The 26515-nt window shown below is 41.5% G+C and overlaps 3 protein-coding genes across 4 annotated transcripts; 2 read left to right on the plus strand and 1 right to left on the minus strand.

The window, feature by feature from the left end:
- The first annotated feature begins 435 nt into the window (after window positions 1-435).
- On the plus strand, window positions 436-3455 carry LOC144194211 (uncharacterized). Its single transcript, XM_077713111.1, has 2 exons — window positions 436-681; window positions 1515-3455. The coding sequence occupies exons 1-2, from the start codon at window positions 588-590 to the stop codon at window positions 3440-3442; spliced, it is 2022 nt and encodes a 673-aa protein (XP_077569237.1). The 5' UTR covers window positions 436-587; the 3' UTR covers window positions 3443-3455.
- Window positions 3456-3906: 451 nt separating this feature from the next.
- mmp15b (matrix metallopeptidase 15b) lies at window positions 3907-25928 on the plus strand. 2 transcript variants are annotated; one of them, XM_077713113.1, is made up of 10 exons: window positions 3907-4030; window positions 18201-18349; window positions 18637-18759; window positions 18829-19136; window positions 20654-20815; window positions 20883-21082; window positions 21509-21647; window positions 23144-23294; window positions 23524-23642; window positions 24510-25928. In XM_077713113.1, exons 2-10 carry the CDS (start codon window positions 18213-18215, stop codon window positions 24965-24967), a joined length of 1797 nt encoding a protein of 598 aa, XP_077569239.1. In that variant the 5' UTR covers window positions 3907-4030; window positions 18201-18212; the 3' UTR covers window positions 24968-25928. The 2 variants fall into 2 exon arrangements, with proteins under 2 accessions (XP_077569239.1, XP_077569238.1); XM_077713112.1 differs by lacking the exon at window positions 3907-4030 and adding an exon at window positions 13773-14289.
- LOC144194705 (adhesion G-protein coupled receptor G2) lies at window positions 4588-11159 on the minus strand. The gene is made up of 12 exons (XM_077713930.1): window positions 11002-11159; window positions 10788-10863; window positions 9388-9637; window positions 8168-8284; window positions 7841-7886; window positions 7309-7403; window positions 7095-7210; window positions 6402-6670; window positions 5592-5673; window positions 5406-5535; window positions 4736-4892; window positions 4588-4676 (listed from the first exon to the last, which is right to left on the minus strand). Exons 1-12 carry the CDS (start codon window positions 11141-11143, stop codon window positions 4588-4590), a joined length of 1569 nt encoding a protein of 522 aa, XP_077570056.1. The 5' UTR covers window positions 11144-11159.
- Window positions 25929-26515: the final 587 nt, after the last annotated feature.

The raw sequence follows: 26515 nt of genomic DNA on the forward strand, positions 1-26515 counted from the left end.
TGGGTGCCTACGTGAACTTTTAATGGGAACTTCTGACCACAAAAAGGGCAGGCAAAAGGTTTCACTCTACTGTGACTTATACCGTGTCGCTAGTAAATCTCAAATTATTTTTCTACTTGCGTATCAAATTTGCCTTTTATCTCCTGAATGAAAAATGAAGAAAGGATTAAAAGTGCATCACTTTTGTCTATTTACAAACACTGGTGGGCAAATGTGTTTTTATCTTAGAATATAAAAGCCAAAACAAGCATTAAAAGGCCTTTTTAAAAAAAGAAAATCCATGTGCTTTGAACTTTAAATGACGTACGTTTTAAAATGTACTGTTTTGTGTAAAAAAGTGGTGAACAATTTGTGAAATTGCAGGCGACTGACGTCACTAGGTCTGACGTCACAGCCCCAGCGTCTCGTCACGTGACACCACCGCCGCCATTTTTGCCTTTTTCACCACAGAGAACATTCGTTTCTATGGAAGATTAGCTCTTCCTAGCGATATTTTCTTGCTCAAGGACGATGTTTAAATCCACTTTACTTTTATTTCCCATCTTCCTGCATGTTTACGTCGCGTTCTTCGTCATTTCCGCCGCCGTATGAAGATGGAATTTAGCGAAAATGACGAAGAGAACGACACACAATGTCCAGCAATTTACAAGTCGGAGCCTCGGGAAGACTTTTGCGAAACAGGTTTGTTCCATTGTATGTCATAACTAGTATTTTGGGATGTTCCTGCATGTGTATTGCAGTCATTGTGCAGCAAAACCTTTTTGGGGCTTCCTTAGGAGGAAAAAAACAACACGTGAGGTCTGCCTATTGTCATCTAAAATGGCTGTTCACCATCTAAAATGGACGGCTACGGCCATTCAAACTAAGGTTCACTGAAATATTATATTCAAATACATTTGATAAGAATTACACTCGTACTCCGAATATTTGACTTTCTTAGATATATATATTTAGAAGTATAAGTCCGTTTTAAGTTCCCCCTTTGACGAAAATAGTACTTAAAGATTAAGTATGTACTATATACTTTATTTTCATTTGCGACTCTCTTTCAGGTTATACTGAAAATAGTCCTCTTTTTCTTTTAAAGCACGGTGTCAAAGTGGCGGCCCGGGGGCCAACTCTGGCCCGCCACATCATTTTTTGCGGCCTGGGAAAGTCAATCATGAGTTTCTATTTTAGGATCAAATTAAAATGAAGAGTATAGATGTATATTATATTTCCTGATTTCCCCTTTTAAATCCATAATTTTCATTTTTAATCATTTTTTTCTGTTTTTAGTTCAAAAATCATTTTGTAAAATCTTAAAATATAGTTAAAAAAGGTAAAATAAACAATGTTTGTAGATCTATAAAAACGGAATATTCAGGGGTTTTAATTCAGTTATTTTAATCCATTTGTAAATAAATATTCTAAATATGATATCTAAAATGGTCCAGCCCACATAAAATGGAGTTGACCCGAGTCTGACACCCTTGGGTTAACACTTTTTTTGTCTTTTTCTTCTTGTCCGACAGACGTCACCAGTAGTCCCGAGCCAGAGATCTTGCGGGTAAAAGAAGAAGAAGAGGATGAGGAAGAGGAGCGGGAAACGACCCAATCGACAATTGTCAGTGTCAAATGCGAAGAAGGCGAAAGCCTCTCTCCTCCACCGTCGGATAACGACAAGGCAACAACGCCACAGTCTTCCGACCACGACGACAAAGACGACGTGGACGCGCCGCGTGTGAAATGTCCTCAGTGCGGCAAAAGTTTTGCCAACAAGAGATCGTTGAAAAGACACACCATCATCCACACGGGAGAGAAACCCTTCGCCTGCTCCGTCTGCGGTCGCAGATTCTCACGAAAGTATCGTTTAATCAGTCATCAAGGAACCCACGCCAAGGAGAAAAAGACACAAGCCAGAGACCAATCATGGGTCTGCTCCGTTTGTGGTAAAATCTTCTCTGTCAACAACGCTTTGGTCCGCCACATGAGAAACCACACCGGGGAGAGACCCTTTGCTTGCCCGATCTGTAGCAAAACCTACGCCGATAAGAAAAGTATGACCCGACACTCCAAAACACACACGGGGGAAAAACCGTTTGCCTGCACGCTGTGCGATAAAAGCTTCTACAGAAAGTCCCACTTGACAACCCACGCCATGACGCACACCGGGGAAAAACCTTTCTCCTGCTTGGTTTGTCGCCAAAACTTTGCCGCCAAGCGAAGTCTAACAGAGCACCACCAAACAAAGCACATGGGGGAGAAACCCTTTTCCTGCCCAGTTTGCGCCAAAGCGTTCGCCAGAAGGTTCTCTTTGAAAATTCACTCTATCGTGCACAGCGGGAAGAAACCGTTTGCCTGCGGCATTTGCGGTAAAGTACTCGGGAGAAAGGCAAGTTTGAGAGCTCACAAACGAACCCACACCGAACAAAACCCTTTTGTCTGTTCGGTTTGCGGTAGAGGCTTCACCAGTAACTGCGATCTCATAAGACACACACGAACCCACACCGGAGAAAGACCTTTTGCCTGCTTAGTTTGTGACAAAAGGTTTTCCAGCAAGGACAATTTAACACAGCACACTAAAACACATACAGGGGAAACACCCTTTGTCTGCTCGCTTTGTGGTCAAGGATTCTCTTCCAAGATGAACTTAGCAACACACGTAAGAAAACACACCGGCGAGAAGCCTTTTGTCTGCGCCATTTGCGGGAAAGGATTCTTTGCCAAGTCACACTTGGCGGGACACGTCGTGACGCACACGGGTGTGAAACCTTTCATGTGCTCGGTTTGCGGCAAATCTTTCTATCGGAAATCGGCTTTAAAAATACACTCGCGGACGCACACCGGAGAAAAGCCTTTTTCCTGCTCGCTATGTTGCCAAACGTTTACGTCTAAGCAAAGTCTACGAGCGCACACTGGTACGCACACTGGAGAGAAACCTTTTCTCTGCTCGGTATGTGGGAAAGGCTTCATCAGGAACCGCGATTTGAAAATACACACCTTGGGACACACTGGAGAAAAGCCTTTTGTGTGCTTCGTTTGCGGGAAAAGATTCATTGAAAAGTCCAGTTTCACATATCACAAAAAGACACACACGGGAGAGAAACCTTTCACCTGCTCGGTGTGCGATAAAGGATTCATTCAAAAGTCAAGCTTAACCAAGCACAAAAGAACACATACCGGTGAGAAACCTTTTCCTTGTTCAATTTGTACTCAAAAATTCTCTAGAAAGGACGATTTAAAAAGGCACACGATAAACCACTCCGGCGAGAAACCCTTTTCCTGCCCGCTTTGTGCGCAAACTTTTGTGAGACGGTCACATTTAAAAAGACACTCTGTGACACACACTGGGGAGAAACCTTTTACTTGCTCAATTTGTGGCAAAGGATTCTCTCAAAAGACAACTTTAACACGCCACGCAACAAAACACATTAATTGTGACGAAGAAAGAAAAGAATAATTTGACTGATTGATATCTGTTCGTTATCAATGCAAAATCCGCCAGTTTTCTCGAGATACTTCGCCTTTCGATCTATACATTGGCTATTGCTAAGCCAGCAATCGGCGTTTCCCACGTGAGCGCTGACTTAAATGATGTAAATCCGTACAGTCTGAGATGCCCGACTGCCAGACCAAATTCATGAAATCCTAGACATGTACTGCTTGTTATTATATGTTATTTATTATTGTGTACAATACATATATATATTTTTTTTTTTTCGATTTTACTTGGGGCCTTAAACTGTGTTTCTTTTCTTTCTTTAACATCCGTGAATATTTGAATGCTACTGAGTTGTTTATCGAGTTGCCCCGACGCAAAATGGCCGACAAGTGGCACCGCCAAACTCAGCTTTAAATGCCCCACACAGTACTTCTGTTGATTTGGTCGCCCGGAGATGACGATACCACGTCATCAGGCCACGACACGTGAGTACCACTGGAGCAGACGCGCTTGTTTGAATACTTCAGAAAATGTTTGATAAATCTTCCCCGGACGATAAATCGACGTACGTCATCTCAAATGCAGTAAAGAAAGCTACCTCAAAAGGTCGGTCAAACTATTTGACTTGGTTACTAAACTAATTACAATGAGTTAACGGTACTACCACCATGTGATGCTAGCCCATGCCTTTCGTAGTTAGCCACTAGCAAGGTTAGTTAAAACGAGCTACGTCAATCCAAAATAAAACAGCGAAGCTTTTCTTTTTTTATTTTAGCAAAACGCGAATGTTTAACGAATGTTTTAATCTTGTTACGACAAAAGCGTGGTGGGTTTAGAACGATTATTTGGAAGACACTAAACCGGCGCAAGATATGTAAGTGTTCTGTGAGACAACCGCTATCACTTGTCGGCCATTTTGTGTCAGTGCCATTCGATCGTCATGACGTTATCGATGGAGTATTTACTTTGTAATATCTATAAATTGTTAACTTTTGCCACCAAGTTTTTTTCATAAGCTTCACAGATGTACGTTAACTGTCTTCGCGGGGGTGCTGGAGCTAATCCTAGCTAACTACAGCCATAATATCTGTCCTCCATTGACGTAGTACTTCAAAATTATTGGAAAATAGGCAGAATATGATTTATTAGGGAGGCAAATGTTGTCAGCCGCTGGCACTGGGAGTTTTACTGCTGTACGCCGAGGGTGCCGACTTCCTCCACGACATGACGAACCACAGGAAGATGAAGACTCCTGTGAAGACGAGGACAAATGGGCAGAAGGAGTCGCTGCAATTTAGCTGGAATACTCACCTTGGAGAGGGTTTAGGATGCAGAAGAGATAGAGGCCCCCCGTGGTCAGGTGACCGAAAGAGAAGAAGACCAAACCCCAGGTGATGCCCAGCAAAGTGGCCAGGCCCAGGACCGTCAAAACATTCCGCCCGGCTTGCCCTCGCTCCGGCGCCCCAAACTGAAGCAAAAAAAATAAATAAAATCTATTTTTAGATTTTACAAAATGATTTTTGAACTAAAAACTAAGAAAAAAGTGAAAAAAATGACAATGATTGATTTAAAATTAGGAAATTTAATATACATCGGACCATTTTTGCTATAATTTTTTTTTTTTTATTATAAATGGATTAATGAACTGGATTTAAAGCCATGATTATACATTTTTTATAGATCTAAAACAATATATATATTTAGCTTGATTTTTATATATTTTTAGTTTTTACAAAATTATTTTTGTACTAAAAAGACAGAAAAATGGATTAAAAAATGACAATGATTGATTTAAAGGGGGAAAATCAGGAAATTTAATAGAAATCAATACTCTTAGATTTAATTTGATCCTAAAACAGAAAGTCCTGATTGACTTTCCCGGGCCGCACAAAATAATGTGGCGGGCCAGATATGGCCGCCGGGCCGCCACTTTCACACCATCTTCTAATGGAAGGAGCCATTTTTAGACGATAATTCGTACCTGTTTACTGCGCGTGAATCCGATCAAGCGTTGAACGGCGACCATCAACATGACGAGGTTGAAGGCGAAGACCACGCAGAAGACGCCAAAGGTGCTGACCTTCTTCAGGGTGCCTTCCGCCAGGTAGCATCTGCGTTCGCACCGTCAACCGCGAGCCGACACTCCAAATTGCGTTCGCGCGCTTACATTGGGCTATCGTCCAATGTAACCCGGCCATAAGCGTCCGACTGAAGCAGGAACGCCACCAACACCACCACGGCGGGCATGCCTGAGCACAAGCAGCACAAAGGTCAACACCCGCACTTTTACCACTTTTACTACTTTTTGTAAAATCTAAAAATATATATAGAAAAAGCTAAAATAAACAGTTTTAGATCTATAAAAACGGAATATTCGGGGCTTTCAATCCAGTTGTTTTAATCCATTTATAAAAAATATATGAATATTCTATCTAAAATCGTCCGATATATATATATATATATATATATATATATATATATATATATATATATATATATATATATATATATATATATATATATATATATATATATATATATATATATATATATATATATATATATATATATATATATATAGTACATTTCCTGATTTTTCCCCTTTTTAAATAAATAATTGTCATTTTTTAATCAATTTTTCTGTGTTTTTAGTTAAAAAATCATTTTGTAAAATCTAAAAATAGATTTTAAAAAAAGCTAAAATAAACATTGTTTTTAGATCTATACAAACTGAATAAAGCGGCCGCCGAACCAACCAGAGTAAATTTTTATTTTATATAATAACTACTTATTTATATGTACACTGTTTTGTAAATCTCATTGTATTTTGGTAGAATGACAATAAAAACATTCAATTCAATGGAATTTTCCTGCAGTCTGTTTGGCCTAATGACTCACTACTGCCCCCTCAGGTCAAATCGGTCACTACTCTAACTTTTGAACCTTTAGCTTTTCCGAAGAAATGCATTAAACTCACTCCATCCCAGAAGTCCCAACTTGAGCATGTATCTTGGGATGTAGATGTTGAAGACGCGCACCAAGAGCAGGTAGAGGTGGAAGCTCTCTAGCGCCATCCAGCTGAAGGTGGCCAGCAGGGAGTAGTGCAGCGCCAACGCCACGTACAAGCAGACCCTGTCGGTCCCCGTTGTCGCCACCTTATGGCTGGCCAGGAAGTGCGCGTTGAGTAAAATGAGCGCCACCGCCAGGTGGGCGTGAACCTTCATGGACACGTCCTCGCGGATTTGCCTGCAAGAAGGACCTGATGAGCCAAAATCAATGGGGCAATGCTCATATTTACCACTAGGGGAGCCAGAGAGTTAAATGCTCCATTAGCTAGCTAAAAGTTAAGATGATGTAGATATTTCTAATTTCTATTTTTTTAAACCTGATTTTCATTGTCAATTTAATTAACAAAATGGAAGGTTTCAGGTTGGCCCCTTTTATTTTGAAAATCAGCCAGGCTAAAGTTGAAAAAATGTAGTTGATAATATCTCTAAACTATTTTTTTTTGTTTTTTGCCTGATTCCCATTGTCAATCTAACAAAAATGGAAGGTTTCACATTGGCCCCTTTTATTTTGAAAAGCGGGCCTGGGAGAAAAAGTCTTAAGCGTAACACGAGTAACATTTAAAAAATATATCTATCTATATTAATGTAAATAATGTAAATACCTTCTCGCGGCGAAGAGTAGCAGCGTGATGGCGAGGGCGGCGAGCGAGAGGCTGCAACCAATCACGGTGACGTACGACAGCGCCACCCTGTTGGTCGCCGAGAGGTCGGCGGACACCTGCCAAGGTCACAAAATAACAAAAACAAAACAAAAAAAATTGGATTTCACTCATCCCGTCAGTTGTCGTCGGTGTGGGAAATCCGGCTTGAACGCACGATGAGGATGCCAAAGTAGGTGAGGTGGTCACATGAGCAGGTCACGTGACTTTGTCCGCGTTGCCAAATAGTGTGGCAGCCGTCGCTACTGAATGCTGCAAAAAAAAAACCAAAAACAGAACTTTTACATTTTGAAATATGGCATTCCTGCTCACTATTAATTGATTTTTGAGCTTTTTTGGGTAACTTCCTGTGACATTAGGTCACTTCCTGTTGCTTTGGGCATATTTCTGCTGACTTCCTTTTGATATCTTTCAATTTCTTGTTGATCTTGGGGGCATTCCTGTCACTATCAATTGATTTTGTACTTTTTTGATCACTTCCTGTTGATTTGGTGCCTTTTTTTTGGGTCACTTCCTGTGACATCAGGTTTTCCAAGTGAGCTTTTGTTGTTTTGTTGAATTTAAAACCGATAAAGTAGAACTTTATCAACCTGGGCCCTCATAACACTTCACAATTCCATTTTTAAACTTTCATTAATTGGTCATCAAATATAAATTTGAATAATAATAATAAGAAAAAAATGACTTACCCTCTGTAGAGAAGTTCAAGAAGACACATTTGGGAATTCGGCTTTCCTGTTCACCGCAATAAAATGATGTACCGTATTTTAACGACTATAAGGCGCACTTAAAAGTCTGACATTTTCTTCAAAATATACGGGGCGCCTTATATATGGACCAATACTAAAATTGGGGCTTGTCTTGCGCCTTTAATTGTGGTGCGTCCTGCGTGTGTGTGTCAAATACAGAAATAGCACTCGTAACTGACACTGCGCCTTTAAATGTGATGCGCCATATAGTCGTGAAAATACGGTATGAAGTTCATGTGACAAAATTTCCCAAATTTTCGGACTCACGTTGACGGCGACGTGATGGACGGTGATGTTGACGCGGTCGACCAATCCCGTTAGGTTTTTCCCCGGCACGCTCACGCCGAGCAGCTGGTTCTGGTACAGTTGTTCTCGGGACTCATTCTGCCGTCGTTTATGACAAACATTGACAAAAAAATGGAAGTATGTCCTCATTTAAATGCGAAAAAATAACTCTAAACAAACAGGAAGTGTTTTTAACTGCCATCCAAAAAATGTAAATTCACAGCAGCCTCACGATTGGACGTCAATCATCGACAATGGGGCTAAGATAGTTGGCCTTTTCTATCTAGCACACGGTTTTTGAACGTTTCCATTTCTGCGTGAAGATCATTTCCTGTTGCGAGATTTTTTTTCCATGCCAGGTAACCACAAACATCAAAAACCGAGATCGCTTGTGTCTGATTTCAAAGACTTCAGTACTCTTTAAAATGATTTCCGGCAAAATGTGCTAAAAAAATACACAGTGAGGACTAATCCGGGATTGAACCCACGACCGCAGAACTGCGAGGCCGGCGCACCAAACACTGGTCCAACGTACCACCGATCGTTTATAAATAATTGTCAAAAATTGAAAAAGGGCTAAATCTGTACCCAAACGAATGTGCAAAAAAACAGTTAAGACCAACCCGGGCTCGAACCCACAACCGGAAAACTGTGAGGCCGACGCATTAAACACTATACCAACGAATCGTCGATCGTATTTAAATAATTGTCAAAATTGAAAAAGGGTAAAATCCATACCCAAACGAACGTGCAAAAAAAGTGCAAAGAAAACAGCTAAGACTGACTTGGGATCGAACCTACGACTGCAGAACTGCGAGACCGACGCATCAAACACTATTGCAACGTACCGCTGATCGTTTATAAATAATTGTCAAAAATGGAAAAATTGTCAAATCCGTACCCTAACGAAAGTGCAAAAAAATGTGCCAAAAAACAGTTGGGACCAACCTGGGATCGAACCCACGACCACAGAACTGCGAGGCTGACGCACTAAACACATGTTCCGCCGACCATTCATAAATAATAGTCACAATTGAAAAAAGGCAAAATCTGTACCCAAACGAACATGCAAAAAAAAAACAGTCAGGACTTACTAGGGATCAAACCCACGGCCGCAAAACTGCGAGGCCAACACACTAAACACTAGGTCAACGTACCGTCGATCGCATTAATAATTTTCCCAAAAAAGGCAAAATTCGTACCCAAACGAGTGTAGGGTAGCGGACTAGGCAGACCAAAATGGTGTGGCCCAAGTCCCCGGGCACCCGCACATCCACCACGCTGTCGTTGATGGTCCCGCCTTCTCCGAAATCCCGGCGGCCCAGCGAGAGGAGGGCGTGGCTACCCGTGTTTTTTGGTTTGAAGAGGACGGCGATCAAGTAACCCAAAAACAGGGCGGTGGTCTGGTTGACCCTCGTTCGCTCCAAGGACTTCTCCAGACGGGAAATCGATCTGGGCACAAAAAAATGGACACCACGATAAACTAAAAGGGAGACTATGGACACCAACAAAAAAAAGGAGACCAAGAGAAAAAAACTGCTTCTGGCGAGAAGGAGAATTCTCTTCATTTACTTTGTAGGACTTTGCCACAGTAAGGAGACATTTTTATCCAAGAGGAGACTAAGGGCAACTTGTGAAATGGTCTACGGCAACAACAGTAATACAAAATTCTAATTTCCACTTTTACTTCTTGATCCAGAGTGCAATGAAAGACATTTTTATCCTAGAAGAGACTAAGGGCACTGAGGGAAATGGGCTACGACAACAACAATTGTAAATAATTACAATTTCTGCATTTACTTTTTCAACTACGGTGGATTTAAGGAGACTTTTATCCAAGATGAGACTAAGGGCAGCAAGCAAAATGGGATACTGCAACAAAAAATGCAGAAAATGGACATTTCTGCATTAACTTTTTCAGCCACAGTGCACTGAAAGACCTTTTTATCCAAAAGGAGACTAAGGGCAACGGAGGAAATGGACTATGACATCAAGAATAGTCCAAAATTCTAATTTCTGAATTTACTTTTTGATCCAGAGTGCAATGAAAGACATTTTATCCAAGAAGAGACTAAGGGCACTGAGGGAAATGGGCTACTACAACAACATTTGTAAATATTTACAATTTCTGCATTTACTTTTTCAACCACAGTGGATTTAAACAGACTTTTATCCAAGGGGAGACTATGGGCAACTAGAAAAATGGGATACTGCAACAACAATAGCACAAAATGGTCATTTCTGCATTAACTTTTTCAACCACAGTGCACTGAAAGACCTTTTTTATCCAAAAGGAGACTAAGGGCAACGGAGGAAATGGACTACGACAACATCAATAGTACAAAATTCTAATTTCTGCTTTTACTTTTTCAACCACAGTGGACTAAAAGCGACTTTTATCCAAAAAGACACTAAGGGCAACTTTTTTTCCACGGGGAGATTAAGGACAGCAAGAAAATGGTCCGTTTACAGCAACAATAGAGGACCCTGACAGTCATGAAAGACGGCTATTGGTATTTTTTTTGGGTGTTCTCAGTCTGGACGGGGACACATTTGTCAAACGGTAGGAGATTATGGGCTGCCGTTGAGCAAAAGTACTCACTTGACATCAAAGTTGGACGTCCCTTCTTCCAGGACGTCGTTGAAATGCGTCATGCAACATTCGGCGTCCGACAGTTCTTTGCAGGACAAAAAAAGGGAACTTTTCAGTACGTCATTCGCGACATGTTTCGCAAAAAAAAAAGTCTGACACTCTTCTTCTAAAGCACCATTTTGGGACGTGTACACCCCCAAAAATAAAAGCCAAAACGACCCACCTTGTTTGTAATGAGAAACCCTACAGCTGTCCTCCAGACTGGATCCGGGGGTGTCCCCTCTGGGTCTCCGGCAGGGTTCTCCGGGTTCCCCAAAGACCAGAAGGGGCAAGCAGCAGCAGCAAGCTAAAAAACCCAACCTCATCCTAAAAAGTGGAAGAGACAAAAGAATACGTTGAAAAATGGCAAGAGAAAAAAAAAATGCAAATCAGCTTGCAACATCAGAAGAGGAAGTTGCTGACGCACAAACAACGAGGGGATTTTAATCCATTTCTTTTAATCCATTTCTTTCAAAAATCTAAATATATCTAAAATGGTCTGATGTATATTCAATTTCCTGATTTTTCTCCCTTTTAAATCAATAATTGTCATTTTTAATGCATTTTTTTCTGTGTTTTTAGTTCAAAAATTATTTTGTAAAATCTAAAAATATATTTTAAAAAAATCTAAAATAAACATTATTTTTGATCTATAAAAAAAACAAAATATTCAGGGCTTTTAATCCATTTATTTTAATCAATTTATTTAAAAATTTTCTAAAATACTCTGTTGTATATTCAATTTCCTGATTTTTCTCCCTTTTAAATCAATAATTGTCATTTTTAATCAATTTTTTCAATGTTTTTAGTTCAAAAATCTTTTAGTAAAATCTAAAAATATATTTAAAAAAAATCTAAAATAAACATTGTTTTAGATCATTAAAAAACTGAATATTCAGGGATTTTAATCCATTTATTTTAATCCATTTATTTAAAAAAAATCTAAATATATCTAAAATGGTCTGATGTATATTCAATTTCCTAATTTCCCCCTTTTTTAAATCAATAATTTAAATTTGTTTATCAATTTTTTTCAGTTTTTTTAGTTCAAAAATCATTTTGTAAAATCTAAAAATAGATTTAAAAAATCTAAAATAAACATTATTTTTTATCTATAAAAAAACAAAATATTCAGGGCTTTTAATCCATTAATTTTAATCCATTTATTTAAAAAAATCTAAATATATCTAAAATGGTCTGATGTATATTCAATATACTGATTTTTCTCCCTTTTAAATCAATAATTGTCATTTTTAATCAATTTTTTTCAGTGTTTTTAGTTCACCCTAAAATCTAAAAATATATAAAAAAAATCTAAAATAAACATTATTTTTGATCTATAAAAAACAAAATATTCAGGGCTTTTAATCCATTTATTTTAATCCATTTATTTTAAAAAAATGTAAATATTCTATCTAAAATGGTCCGGCCCACATGTCAATCAAGTTGACATTAATGCGGGCCGCAACCAGCAAGTTTCAGCAGAATTTTGCTGAGTTTTTTTGCGGAATAGTTGGCACGCACCCACGCAAAGGTGCGGCGGTGGCAGGCCGGCCCTCGGGGCTCGGAGTCAACCTTCCCCCAACTTTCCCGCGTCTTGCGGGGACACGCCGCCACAAAAAACACCCCACACGTCAGCGAAAATCAATTTGAGGAATTCCGATCACTTTTGGAGACAAGGGGACACATCCTGGACCATTGAAAGGTCTTTTTATGAGCCGGCCTTCCAAAATAAGAGGCTAATAATGCTTTGAACGCGGCGGCAATTACGGGGGAAGCTCCTTCCTGTGGGCTCTGATCAAAATGCCAGATAAGAACGCCATTAGAGCGACATGTCCGCCGTCTCTTTCTTTCTCACTCGGAGCCAAAGGAAATGACTTGAGGAAGTGAGGGTCTCCAAAGCGGACCACCTCGAGGTACTTCTACAAGACGTCTATTGACTTGTGTGGACAGGAATTGTCACACATGACGTGTGAAGACTTGAAACAAATCACATTTGGCTTATCAGCGCTTTTCAGTCCTATTTGTAGACTGTGTGTTTGTTTCCAGCTAATAACCACGCCCCCTTTTTACACAAAGGTCATAGATGTCTAGGCACACCGCCCCCAGCCCCCGGGATAAAACCTATTACAAGGCATGTCTTTCAAAGTAAAATTGAATGATGTCATCTTATATGAAATTCAAGGGTGGTTTGCGGGCCGCTTTAACGTCAACTTGATTTTAGGTGGGCCGGACCATTTTAGAGAGAATATTTAGATTTTTTGTTTATAAATGGATTAAGATAACTGGATTAAAAGCCCTGAATATTGCATTTTTTTATAGATCTAAAAGAAACAATGTCTATTTGAGTTTTTTTAAACATATTTGTAGATTTTACAAAATGATTTTTGAACTAAAAAAATAGATCATAAATGATAATTATTGATTTAAAAGGGTGAAAATGAGGAAATTTAATATACATCTATACTCTTCATTTGAATTTGATCCTTAAACAGAAAGTCGGCACTCATCATTTACTTTCTTGGGCCGCACAGAATGTTGTGGCTGGCCACATTTGGCCCCCGGGCCGCCACTTTGACACCTGTGTCCTATATGTATGTATATAAATGTATATGTGTAAAAAGAACACATCAATTAGTTACTCATCAAATTTCATTTAAAATCTAAAGAAACTAAACAACGAAAAATAAACTCTCGATTGCATTTCAATTTAAAAACAAACATATTTTTTAAAAATATTTGAACAGAAAATAAAATAGCAAACCAGGACTAACTAAACAGTATAAATCGATAAAAAAGTACTAATAAACAGTATTTCATTAAAGAAAGAAAAAAAGTAATGTTAATCGAAATTCATTTGCTTTTACTTTATCAGCACTCCACGCCCTAGCTTCCGGCCGTCCTCCTTTTGGTCTCACTTCCGCTAGCTTGACTAGCAAACGCTCTCACGCGCAGCTCATCACTCACTCACTCGTCCTCCTCCCCCCGAACTAAAGCGAGCCACCTTTCTTTTCTCTCTCTTTCTTTTGTGACTCGCTTCGCTAAAAACACGCTTCCGTTCTTCTCAAGTGGCCTCTCAGGTGCACTTAACTTCCCGACACGCGGAAGTGGCGAACCCTCACGAACAAAGTGCACTTTTTATTTAAATTCACCACCGAGGAGAAACACTTGCCACTTAGCCGGCATGGAGGGACCTCCACCACCCGTTGACCTGAAGCTTCTTCCCGGCAGCCCCTAGGCGCTTTTTGGGGGTCTCTTTTGTCTTTTTAAAATATTTTTTCCCCCATAAAGACCCCAAAGGCCATTTTTTTATTGTTATTGCCAATCCAAGCGGACCATGAGAGGTTTTAACCCAAGATTGTTGTGGAGACGGAGCCTCCTTCTGGTGCTATGCGTGTCCGCGTTCGGGGCACCGGGAGCCCGAGAGGAGGAACGGGAGGAGGACGGTGGTGGTGGTGGTTTCAACTCGGAGGTAAGAACCAAAACAACTTATTTTTCTTAAATCGTTCATTGTTAAGGAACAAAACAATAATAAGAGCCAATATAACTCCTTTATCTTTAATCGTTCATTGTTAAGGAACAAATACATAAATAAAAAGGCACTATATATACGGTTTAAAGTGGACTGTATATACAAGTTTGGTTAAGAATGATAGCTAAAACTTTCTCAGGGTAGAAAAAATACTTTTCATTCTTAATCTATGTTCACAGTTTACTATTGAAAATAATAATAATAATAATAATAGTATCAATAATTTTTACTTTTAACTCATTTGTGCCCACAGATAAGCTATGAACATGTTTTATTATATTTATTTAATATTTATTTTTGCTCCATTTACTATCACAATTAATAATAATTATAATAATTTTTACTATTTTTTCTTACACATTTGTGCCCACAGATGATCTATGAACATATTTTATTATATTTTTTTAATATTTATTTTAGCACAGTTTACTATAAAAATGAATTTTTACATTTTTTTTTACCCAAAGATTATTTTCTGAACCACTTTATCCTCGTGAGAGTCACAGGGGGTGCTGGAGCCTATCCCAGCTGACAAGCTGAATAGGTAGCAGCCAATAACAGAGCATAAATAACATTGCTCGTTACTACTTTCCTACTTGTGATCATCGGCTAGCATGCTAGCGACGCAAAATGTATTATTTCAATGTTCCACTTATGGAAGAAAAGTGAAAGTGTCATTTCATACAAAACAACAATTTGACTGACATGATGTCATTTTTTTGTTTTTGCATGAAAATGATCCCATTTTGCAATCTGGCACATTTTTTTTGCTTCGTCAGCACATTTTAGCAAATGAGCAACTAATGTGCCCGGGCACGTTTGGACAAATTATGTGCGACGTTGCTACAAAAAAAAAAAAAAACACAAAACTGATTTTTGCTGCCTCAGCACAACTTTACATTACTATTAAAAATGTATAATATATATTTAAATCCAATAGAATGATTATAAACCTCCAATTTAGATTTCTTCCAACATATTTAATGACATATTAACAAAAATAATAAACTATCCAAATAGTTAGCCAGGTGGGTAAGTGGATACCATTCCGGCCTCGCAGTTTTGGGGTCCCGGGTTCGAACCCAGGTGGATTCTCACTAAGTGGAGTTGACATGTTCTTCCTAAGCTTGTGTGGGTTATCTCCTGATGACATTTCCTCGCCATATTTCATAATTTTGTTATTTTGGTTGCGTTAAGACGTTAATATTCAATGTTGACATGCATCTGAACGTATATTTACGTCGTCTTTGGCATATTAGTTTACTATTTTCAAAGCTAACGTATGGTGGGAAGAAGACAACGGGATCAGTTTGCAGTGAGACGGCATGTGACAATCGGATACACACGGTACAGATGCATGCTGGGTAAGGCCAAGGAGGCATCGGAAGACAGACAATGGCTCTCCTTGTTTAGGGCTGAAAAACTAGCGCGGGAGCAAATTTCAGGCAAAAAAAAGCCGAGCGAGAAACAAGATAAGGACTTTGGAGTTTTTGAATTCCTAGTGACCTTGAACGCACCATTTTAGGCACACACAAAGCTTTAATTATACTACGGTATTTTGTGCGATTGATTTTTTTGAAGCAAATTTTGTATCATCACTTTTTTCCTTTCTTTGTAATTATTAGTTGTTATCAAAATCTATGGTAAAAGCCCCATAAGTGGCATCAGTGCTCCCTCTAGTGGTAGGGGCAATAGTCGCTCATAATCAGTTGTCCTCAAAACCTATGGGGCAACTCCCACAATTGTTATGAGAGCTCCCTCTAGTGGTAGGTGCAATACTTGCTCAAATAAACTCGAAAATTGTGTTGAATTGGCGTTTGGATGACATATTAGGCGCCCCCTGATTTTTTTTCTGATGCCCTCCATCTTGCTTCGTCACCGTGGGGGGTGCCGTAGTCCGTCTCTCTTTTGCTCGAGTTCCTGGTCATTATTCCTGAAGAGTCACGTCCGCCCTTGGGACTGCTTTCTGGATCCATTAGCGCGCCCGCCAAATGGACTCCGGCGTTACGGATGGCGTTGCGCGGGACTTTTACGAGGCTCCCCGTCCGTCCTGGACGCCGTCCAACACCCGCTCATTTACAAATAGCGATGTCTGTGCGGCGACCGTGCGGCGAATAAGAACATCGGATTTGAGGTGGGGTTAGGGGGGGCACCTTCAAAGGATTATTTTCATCTCATTATTTTTAGGGTTCTGGGTTCGATCCCAGGTCCGTTCTCACTGTGTGGAGTTTCAATGTTCTCCCCGGGGCTTGTGTGGGTTTTGTCTGGGTACTCCAGGTTCAGAAAATGAAAAAAATATTTAAAAAAAATAGGGCAGCTAGGTGGATAAGTGGTTAGCACGGTGGCCTCGCAGTTCTGAGTTTGAAGATTCAATCCCCGGTTGGTTTCTATGTCCTCGCCGGGCTTGCGTGGATTTTTTACGGGTACTCTGGTTTCCTCCCTTGTCCCCAAAACATGCTAGGCTAGCTGGTCGAACACGCTAAATCACTGGTGTCAAAGTGGCGGCCCGGGGGGCCAAATGTGGCCCGTCGCATCATTTTGTGCGGCCCGGGAAAGTCAATCCTGAGTGCCGACTTTCTGTTTTAGAATCAAATTCAAATGATAGATATAGTTGTATATTAAATTTCCTGATTTTCCCCTTTTTAAATCAATCATTGTCATTTTTTATCATTTCTTTTTTGTTTTTAGTTCAAAAATCATTCAAAATATGTTTTAAAAAAGCTAAAATAACAATGTTTTAGTTCTATTAAAAAAATGAATATTTAGGGATACCAATTCAAAGAAAATGGCCAAATCCAAATAGTTCGCATTGAATCTAACGATTAATCGGAATGGACGTATTTCTGTGGATTCATGGACTTGGAGGGTGAGTCGGGGCAAACCCCCCTACCCCTACTCCTCCTCCCCCCTCCCCCCTTGTGGGACATTTGGAGGGTAAGTTGCTAAGCGGGTGAAGCCATGGCAGCCAACCAAAACCTCAAAATAAAAAGCTGTGTTGGTATCTTGGCTGACATTGTACTGGACACACACACACACACATTTGAGCGCACACATTTTTTTTAACGTTTTTTACAACTCTCCGTATATTTTGCCGACTTTGGCAAGTCCCATCAAGGACTTTTTGAAAAGAACATTTAATAGACCAACGCGCAATTCTCATTTGCTATTCCGACCAGGAGAGATGAGCGTCTGGAATCGGGGCTTTTTTACAACCCACGCAAATGGTTGTAAATCCTCATGAAGTGAAGGGGGCGGGGCCACGGGATGGCTGGGTTTGGAAGCAACTTTATTTAAAAAACATAACAAAGTCAAATCCAGTTAAGGTGGTTATTCATTTTAGGTTGAGATATACTACAACATTATGTATCGTATTTACTCGTGTATAAGCCACACCCTTAAAATGGCCTTAAAGTGGTTGAATTTGACAATTTCTCACGTATAAGCCGACCCCTGATGGACAATTTTCACTTTCATAGTCATGGTTTTAATTGGGGAGTACAACGGTGTTACTTTGAAGGAAAAATCTTAAGAAAAATACTGGTCACGTGCTATTTTTGAGATACTTTATTAATTATAAATGTGCTCTGACTGGCCAAATGTGAGTAACCTTGATTTGTTTGTAGCTTTTAGCCTGTCCCAATAGTTGTTAACGCTGATCGTGCAGTGGATGGTTAAAATATCAACCTTGATATGTGCGTAATGTGTATCTCATGCTATTATTGCACCCAGAGACTTGGTGAATGAACACTATACGGCTATGTATACGCTCACAAAAAATCCTATTGCATTAATATGAACCATTGAAAAAACTATTGTCTAAAGTTGCCGGTTCCATTTTTGTGTGTCGGCAGGCGTGGCTGAGGATGTACGGCTACTTGCCCTCGGCCAGCGGGCAGATGTCCACCATGCGCTCCACGCAGATCCTGGCCAACGCCATCGGCGACATGCAGCGCTTCTACGGCCTGGAGGTCACCGGGCAAATGGACTCTGCGACCGTCAGGTGGGTCGTTTAGCGCACATGTGTGAAAGTGGCGGCCAATGGGCCAAATCTGGCCCGCTGCATCATTTTGTGTGGCCCGGGAAAGTCAATCATGAGTGCTAACTTTCTGTTTTAGGATCAAATTCAAATGAAGAGTAAAGATGTATATTACATTTCCTGATTTCCCCCCTTTTAAATCAATAATTGTCCTTTTTTAATCCATTTTTTCTGTGCTTTTAGTTCAAAAATCATTTTGCAAAATCTAAAAATATATTTTCAAAAAGCTAAAATAAACATTGTTGTTTTAGCGCCATGAAAAGACCCAGGTGCGGCGTCCCGGACAAGTTCGGAGGTCAAATCAAGACCAACGTGAGGCGCAAACGTTATGCCCTGACTGGCCACAAGTGGAACAAGAACCATCTAACATTCAGGTGAGAAGTACGACTTTGACTTCAATGACCGTGACCTGACCGCCATTTTATTGCCCCGCCCCCTTTCAGCATTCAAAACTACACCCCCAAGATCGGCGAGTACAACTCGCTTACGGCCATCCGGCAGGCGTTCAAAGTGTGGGAGGGCGTGACGCCGCTGACGTTTGACGAAATCCCGTACCAGGAGATCAAATACGGTCGGCGCAAGGAACCCGACATCGTGCTGTTCTTTGCCTCGGGTTACCACGGCGACAGCTCGCCATTCGACGGCGAGGGCGGTTTCCTGGCCCACGCCTACTTTCCCGGGCCCGGTATGGGCGGCGACACTCATTTTGACTCGGACGAACCGTGGACCATCGGGAATCAAAACGTGCAAGGTTGGTCCTTCTTAATACATATTATTATTGTATTGTATTTGCCGCACTATAAGCCGCACTCTCAATGAATGGCCTATTTTGTAGTAGTAGTAGTAGTAGTAGTCGGTGGGGCTTGTGTTTTACATTCACTAGTGCGGGTTTTCTCTGGGTACTCCGGTTCACTACCACCTCTCTAAATGCTAGGCTAATTTAGCATACTAACTTGTCTTATGCTATGATTGGTTGTCCTTATCAAGTCCATATTGGCTTGTGTTATACATTCGCTGTGTGGGTTTTCTCCGGGTACTCTGGTTTCCTACCATCTCCCAAAAACATTAATCTATTGCTAATTTAGCACATTAGCTTGTCCCATGCTATGATTCGTTGTCTTTATCCAATACCTATTGCTTTTGTTATAGATCCTCTAGTGTGGGTTTTCTCTGGGTACTCCGGTTTCCTACCACCTCCCAAAAACATGCATGCTAGGCTAATTTAGCACTCTAACTTGTCCAAAGATATGGTTGGTTGTCCTTTTCCAGTTCCTATTGGTTTGTGTTATACATTCTCTTGTGTGGGTTTTCTGTGGGTCCTCTGGTTTCCTACCACCTTCCTAAAACGTGCATGCTAGGCTAATTTAGCATTCCAACTTGTCCTATGCTACGATTGGTCGTCCTTATCCGATCCCTAGTGGTCTGTGTTACACATTGTCTAGTGTGGGTTTTCTTCGGGTAGTCCGGTTCCCTACCACCTCCCAAAAACTTGCATGCTAGGCTAATTTAGCACTCTAACTTGTTCTTAGCTACAATTAGTTGTCCTTAATCGATCCCTTTAGGCGCTGGTTTGTCCCGATGACATCACAGTTGTGGTCTTCGGGTGACGGAATGCGGGGAGTCATTGTCCAATTGTTTCCAGACTCCCCCGAAAGTCTTTGTAGAATCAAAGCACATGTTCATTATCATGTCTCATAAAGTGGAATGCCTTTTGCTTTTAGGCCATAAATCTCCATAGATGAAAATCACCTTCATTCCCAGAGGGGGAGCGTCATTCCATATCAGACAATTTATGACCTTTTCATGTCGCTTCGAGGCTAATTTGGCAGCGCTTGACAAAGGCGGGCTCACGTCGGGTTGTCGGTGGTCTCGGTCCGATTCCGTTTGCCGTTTTGTAGAAATACTGTATTTATTGGAGTATAATGTGCACCTATGAATAACGGTCGGAAAACAAAGATGGCCCCCGAAAGCCAACACCGGCTAACGGCGCTAACTGTGCAAATGGGCACGTGAGCCGAAACTGAAATCAGACCGTTTTGTAGGAATACCGTATTTATTGGAGTATAATGCGTGTATAACCGTCGGAAAACAAAGATGGCCCCCAAAAGCCAATGGCGACTAACTCCGCTAACTGGCGCTAATGGCGTTAACAGTGCTAATGGTGTTAATGGCGCTAACTGCGCTAACTGCGTTAACTGCGCCAACTGTACTAACTTTGGCTAGCTTTGCTAACTTTGCTAGCTACGCTAATTGCTAATGTGCCCGCAGGCAACGACTTGTTCCTGGTGGCCATTCACGAACTGGGCCACGCGTTGGGCTTGGAGCACTCCAACAACCCGCTAGCCATCATGGCGCCCTTCTACCAGTGGATGGAAACGGACAACTTCCAGCTCCCCGACGACGACCGACGAGGAATCCAGCAGATCTACGGTGAGAACGTCAAAAAACGTCCGGGTAACGTTGGGGCGAGGGCTCAAATCCTCTGTGTCGTCCACAGGTGGGCCGGACAACAACGGGCCGACTCCGCCTCTGCCCACGGCGACGCCGCGTCGTCCAGAACCGCCGCGGCCACCTCCTCCTCCGCGCCAGCCGGACCGGCCCAGGGCCACCGAAAGACCGGACCACTACGGACCCGACATTTGCGAAGGGAACTTTGACACGGTGGCCATGCTTCGAGGAGAAATGTTTGTCTTTAAGGTACATTTTACTTTATTTTAAAATTTCAACCATTATTTTCATTCACAAAGTACCACCGAATTATTTCCCCCCAAAATTAAAAAAAGATGTCCAGAAACGGCGCGGTGTGGTAGTGTTTAGTGCCATCGCCTCGCAGTTCTGGGATCGAGGGTTCGATACCAGGGTGGTCCTCCTCCCTGGAGTATGCTTGTACTTCACTTTCGTCTCACATCCCAAAAAAAGCTTGCTAGGCTAGCTGGTCGCACACTCACAAATTTTAGGTGTCAAAGTGGCGGCCCGGGGGCCAAATGTGGTCCACCGGATCATTTTTTGTGGCCCGGGAAATTAAATGATGTGCCGACTTTCTGTTTCAGGATCAAATTCAAATGAAGCGTATAGATGTATATTACATTTCCTGATTTTAACCTGGCGGTCTGTCTGAAACAGGGGCGCTGGTTCTGGAGGGTGCGACGGAACCGTGTTCTGGACAACTACCCCATGCCCATCGGGCACTTTTGGCGAGGCCTGCCCGGCGACATCGACGCCGCCTACGAGAGGCACGACGGACGATTCGTCTTTTTTAAAGGTATGTCGGCGAGAAACGTGCATGCTAAGCTAACTTTAGGCAAAATTGTAGCTAGTTTTGAGCGTTAGCGTGAATGGTGGACATCTGTCTCCTCGTGCTCTGCGATTGCTGGCCCCGCCTCCTGCCTTATATTGAGCTGAGATAGGCTCCGGCACCCCCGTGGAAAAAATTCATGGACCCAAAATGGATTTGATGTCTGAGTTGAGATGAGCTCCGGCACCCCTATGAAAAAAAAGTCATGGACCCAAAATAAATTTGATGTCTAAGCTGAGATAGGCGCCGGCACCCCTGTGAAAAAAAAATGTGGACCTGAAATTGATTTGATACATAACCTGAGATAGGCTCCGGCACCCCCGTGAAAAAAATTAATGGACCCAAAATGGATTTGATATCTGAGCTGAGATAGGCTCCGGCACCCCCATGAAAAAAAAGTCATTGACCCAAAATGGATTTAATGTCTGAGCTGAGATAGACTCCGGCACCCCCGAGAGAAATGTGTAACAGATTGTAAAGCTGGAGACCACGCCTCCCCTTCTGGTGGAATACGTTGGCCATCAAGCTAGCTTAGCGCGCCTCGTTATTTATACGAGCGGTCCCGGAGAGTCGTTTGTCTTTTTACAACCCAACGACCGCTATTCCAAGCGGGAGGCTTTAATGAAGGGGGAGGAGTCTGCCATGGTGAGAACCGCCCACTAGGGGCGGGAACCATTTGAAGGTTGATGTCATCGTCGTTTGGAGGGGAATTTGAAGCCAAAAAATGGGGGTCGTAATGGTGGAATCCCCCCGTTTGGGTAACAATAAAACGGTAAGAACTCCAGTCAGGCTCGTTAATTGTAAGTCGTAACCATGCCCATCGTATTGTATCACGTATGTTGTCGAAAAAAAACGTGGAATGCTCGTAAAGTGGACAAAAAACTGGCCAATTCAAGCTAGTCCACTTGAATTTGATGGGAAATAAAACCTCCCCCAAAAAATCCCGTCCAACCCAAAACCAACCCAATTTTTCTCAAGATATTCAGTTTTATTACATAACTTATTTTAGCTTTCTTTTTTAAATATATTTTTAGATTTTACAGAATGATTTTTGAACTAAAAACACAAAAAAAATGATGAAAAAATTACAATTATTGATGTAAAGTCGGTACTCATGATTGACTTTCCCGGGCCGCGCAAAATGATCCGGCGGGCCAGATTTGGCCCCCGGGCCGCCACTTGGACACCTGTGCTCTAAATAATCTAATCCTAGCTATGATTGGTTGTCCTTTGTCTCCTTTTGACTTGTGATTGACCAACCACTTATTCAAATTTTCCCCTTCCCGGTGATCATAGTCAGCTAGGATAGGCTCCAGCACCCCCTGCGACCCTCACAAGAATAAGCAATCCTGAAAATAAATGAATTTAATTCCTTGGTGTCAAATCCTTCACATCTCTGTTCACCTATCTTTTGACTTTTGACTTGAAAAGTGATTTTTTTTCTTCGGGTATTATTCCCCTAGAAAACCGATTCTGGCTTTTCCGAGAAGCCAACCTGGAACACGGATACCCGCAAGAACTGGTGGACTACGGGCGCGACATTCCCTACGACCGCGTAGACGCGGCCATCTGGTGGGAGCCCTCGGGATACACCTACCTCTTTCAGGGCGACTGGTAAGACAGACCAACAGACCGACAACCCCTTTAATTCCCGCTAATGAACCCTTGTTGGGTAATTACTGGAGTGCGTCCATTTTGCAGCTCTTTGAAGCTCCACACGTGTTGTTAAAAAGAAACTAGTTGGCTGCACTTGCTCCATTTCTGCTTTGATTCCCGTCCAAAGCGGGGTTTTTTTTTTTGTGTTGTTCCGCGTGGTGGATAAGTGTTCCGTCTTGGCTCGCAGGTATTGGCGTTTCAACGAACAGGCCCGGTCGGCTGACAGAGGCTACCCCAAACCGGTTAGCGTGTGGGGGTCGTCTGTGCCCTCCGCCCCCAAGGGGGCGTTCCTAAGCGACGATGGAGGTGAGTGCCGATTGGCCCAAACTTGCTAGGGTGTCAAACTCGGGTTGGTTTGCAGATCGCATCAACGTCAACTCAATTTCATGTGGACCGGACAATTTTGGATGTAATATTTAGATATTTTTCATTTTTAAAAATTGAATTAAAAGCCCTAAATAGTCCATTTTTATAGATCTGAAGAAACTGTCAAAGTGGCGGCCCGGGGGCTAAATCTGGCCCCTAAGTATCATTTTGAGCGGCCCCAGAAAACCAATCATGGATGCCGACTTTCTGTTTTAGGGTCAATTTAAAATGAAGAGTATAGATGTTTATTACATTTCCCGATTTCCCCCATTTTAAATCAATCATTGTCATTTTTTATCCATTCTTTTTTGCGTTTTTAGTGCAAAAATCATTTTGTAAAATGTAAAAAAAAATATTTATTTTAGATCTATAAAAAAATGGAATATTCAGGGCTTTTAATCCAGTTTTTTGATCAATTAATTAAAAAAAAAATCTAAATATTATATCTTAAACTGGTTAAATTCCCCTTATTTACCTCCTTTTAAATCACCAATTGACATGTTTTAATCCAAATTTTCAGTGATTTTAGTTCAAAAATCATTTGGTAAAATCTAAAAATATATTTCAAAAAACCTAAAATATACATTGTTTTAGTTCTATAAAAAATGGAATATTCAGGGCTTTGAATCCAGTTCATTAATCCATTTATTAAAAAAAATCTAAATATTCTATCTAAAATGGTCCTCTGACCCAAGTTGACATTAAAGTGGCCAGCGAACCAACCGGAGTCTGACACCCTTATGCTAAACTAATCTAAGCAGAGAACATCAAAACCCAGTTCTAATTGCTCCGCCCCTTTCTCCCCAGCATACACCTACTTCTACAAGGGCTCCAAATACTGGAAATTTGACAACCACCGCATGAAGAGCGAGCCGGGCTACCCCAAATCCATCTTACGCGACTTCATGGGCTGTGACGTGGACGACACGGACCGCCCCGACGTCCCTCGCCCGCCTTTCGAACCCGACGCCGGACGTGAGGACGACGAAGAAACGGACGATGACGAGGAAGGCGGGGCCGGCCGGGAAGAGGAAGAAGAGGACGAGGACAAGCGCCAAGAGGAAGACGACACGAACGAAGTGGACGTGGTTTTGACGGTGGACGAAAGCCAGAATCGAACCATGAACATCCTGATGGTGACCATCCCCCTTCTTCTGGTGCTATGCATCCTGGGATTAATTTACGCCATCATCAACACGCTTCAGAGCAAAGGGGCGCCCAGGCTTTTGGTGCACTGCAAGCGCTCGCTTCAGGACTGGGTTTGAACCCCCGCTTGGGGGACGTCGGGACCCGAGACGGACCCTCGTAGAAAACTGGTAACGCACTAGAAAAGGGCATTCTGGGATTTTTTGTGGCAGTTTTCACTCGTAACAGCGCAACTCATGGATTAGCCGCCGCCCATTTAGCGAGGAAAGCAAAGCAGGACATGAAGCGCTAATGGCGTTAGCTCGCCAACTTTGACACTTTCATCCATCGATCCCTTAAAGAAACAGCGCCGGTCGTCCGTTCTTGCCTCTGGCCATGGTACGTACGCTCCTTTTACATTTGGAGGCAGCCCGACAACATCTTTGCTCTAGCACCCCCCACCCAAACTTTGTAGAGCACATTTTATACTTTGACCAAAAATTTCAAAGCCCGCCACTGTCTGAAAATTAACAATTTAAAGTCATTCTTATCAAATATGAATCAAATCAAGCCTCCCAAAAACTATTTTAAATTGAAATTTTCACAAAATTGACATTTTCGCTAAAAATTCATTCAAAAATGTCAAAAAAATAACATTTTTTATCTGAAAATTAGTTAAATCTACTAATATTAAACAAAAAGCACTTTTGTGCCATGTTACCAATTTGAAACCAAAAATCTTGCGCTTCACCACACATAAAAAACACCATGACTTACTAAATCTTGTAATATGACATCATCTTTCCCTCTTAATATTACTTCAATCTCGTAAAATTATACAGATTGACTGTCAGCAAAAATTAAAAAGCAACTTCCAATTCACATTTCACCAAAAATTACACCAAAATGATTTTAACCTATTAACATTTGAACTTTTTAACATTTTTTTTACATAGTATTCCAATTTTAATCTCCTTTTATTAGATTTTTTTTTACAATATACAATATTTTCTTGGCAAATCTGGGCGCACTGATTGGGAAACACGGAGTTAAAAATTCAAAACATGACATTTGGGTGACCAATCAAACAAAAGAACCTCTAAAAAACTGTCCTATCGCTTCAAAAACGTCCCATTTTGGAGGTCCTAAAACCGCCAAAAACCTCCTTCCGATTTCCCTCCATTACCAACAAATCAAAACCCGACAGTCAAAACGCTGATCTGATTGGTCGCCTGACTAAAATTAGAATCCAGTTGACGTAAAACACCCGTCCCTCTACGTCCGTTCTTTTTTGCCTTCTTTGGAAGACGTCAAAAAAAAAAGCGTCCGTAAACAGACTTTAAAAGGAAGCGCCCGTCTAAACTTTACGCGTTTGGCTCTCGCCAAAGTGGGAAGACCACCCATCAAAGGGGGCGGGGTCAAGACTCAATCCTGTGGCGTTAAAAAAGCTAAGAGAAGTGCAAAACCGCCGTTAATGTAGCGCAACATCTTCTTAATGGACTTTTTACAGCGGGCACTTATTTGTCAAGGGTGGTCTGGAAAGGGTCGACGTCCAGTGGGGTGGGGGTGCCGGATTTCACGTGAAGGCCGACTAATCCGTTTGGTTAAAGAGCAGCAGGTGCGGGTGGGCGGGGTTACACGCCGCTGGAGACGCGTTGACCTGAAACTTTGAACTTTTTGTACCCAAA

Source organism: Stigmatopora nigra, chromosome 3 (genome assembly GCF_051989575.1).
Source record: "Stigmatopora nigra isolate UIUO_SnigA chromosome 3, RoL_Snig_1.1, whole genome shotgun sequence".
Taxonomy (NCBI): Eukaryota; Metazoa; Chordata; class Actinopteri; order Syngnathiformes; family Syngnathidae; genus Stigmatopora; species Stigmatopora nigra.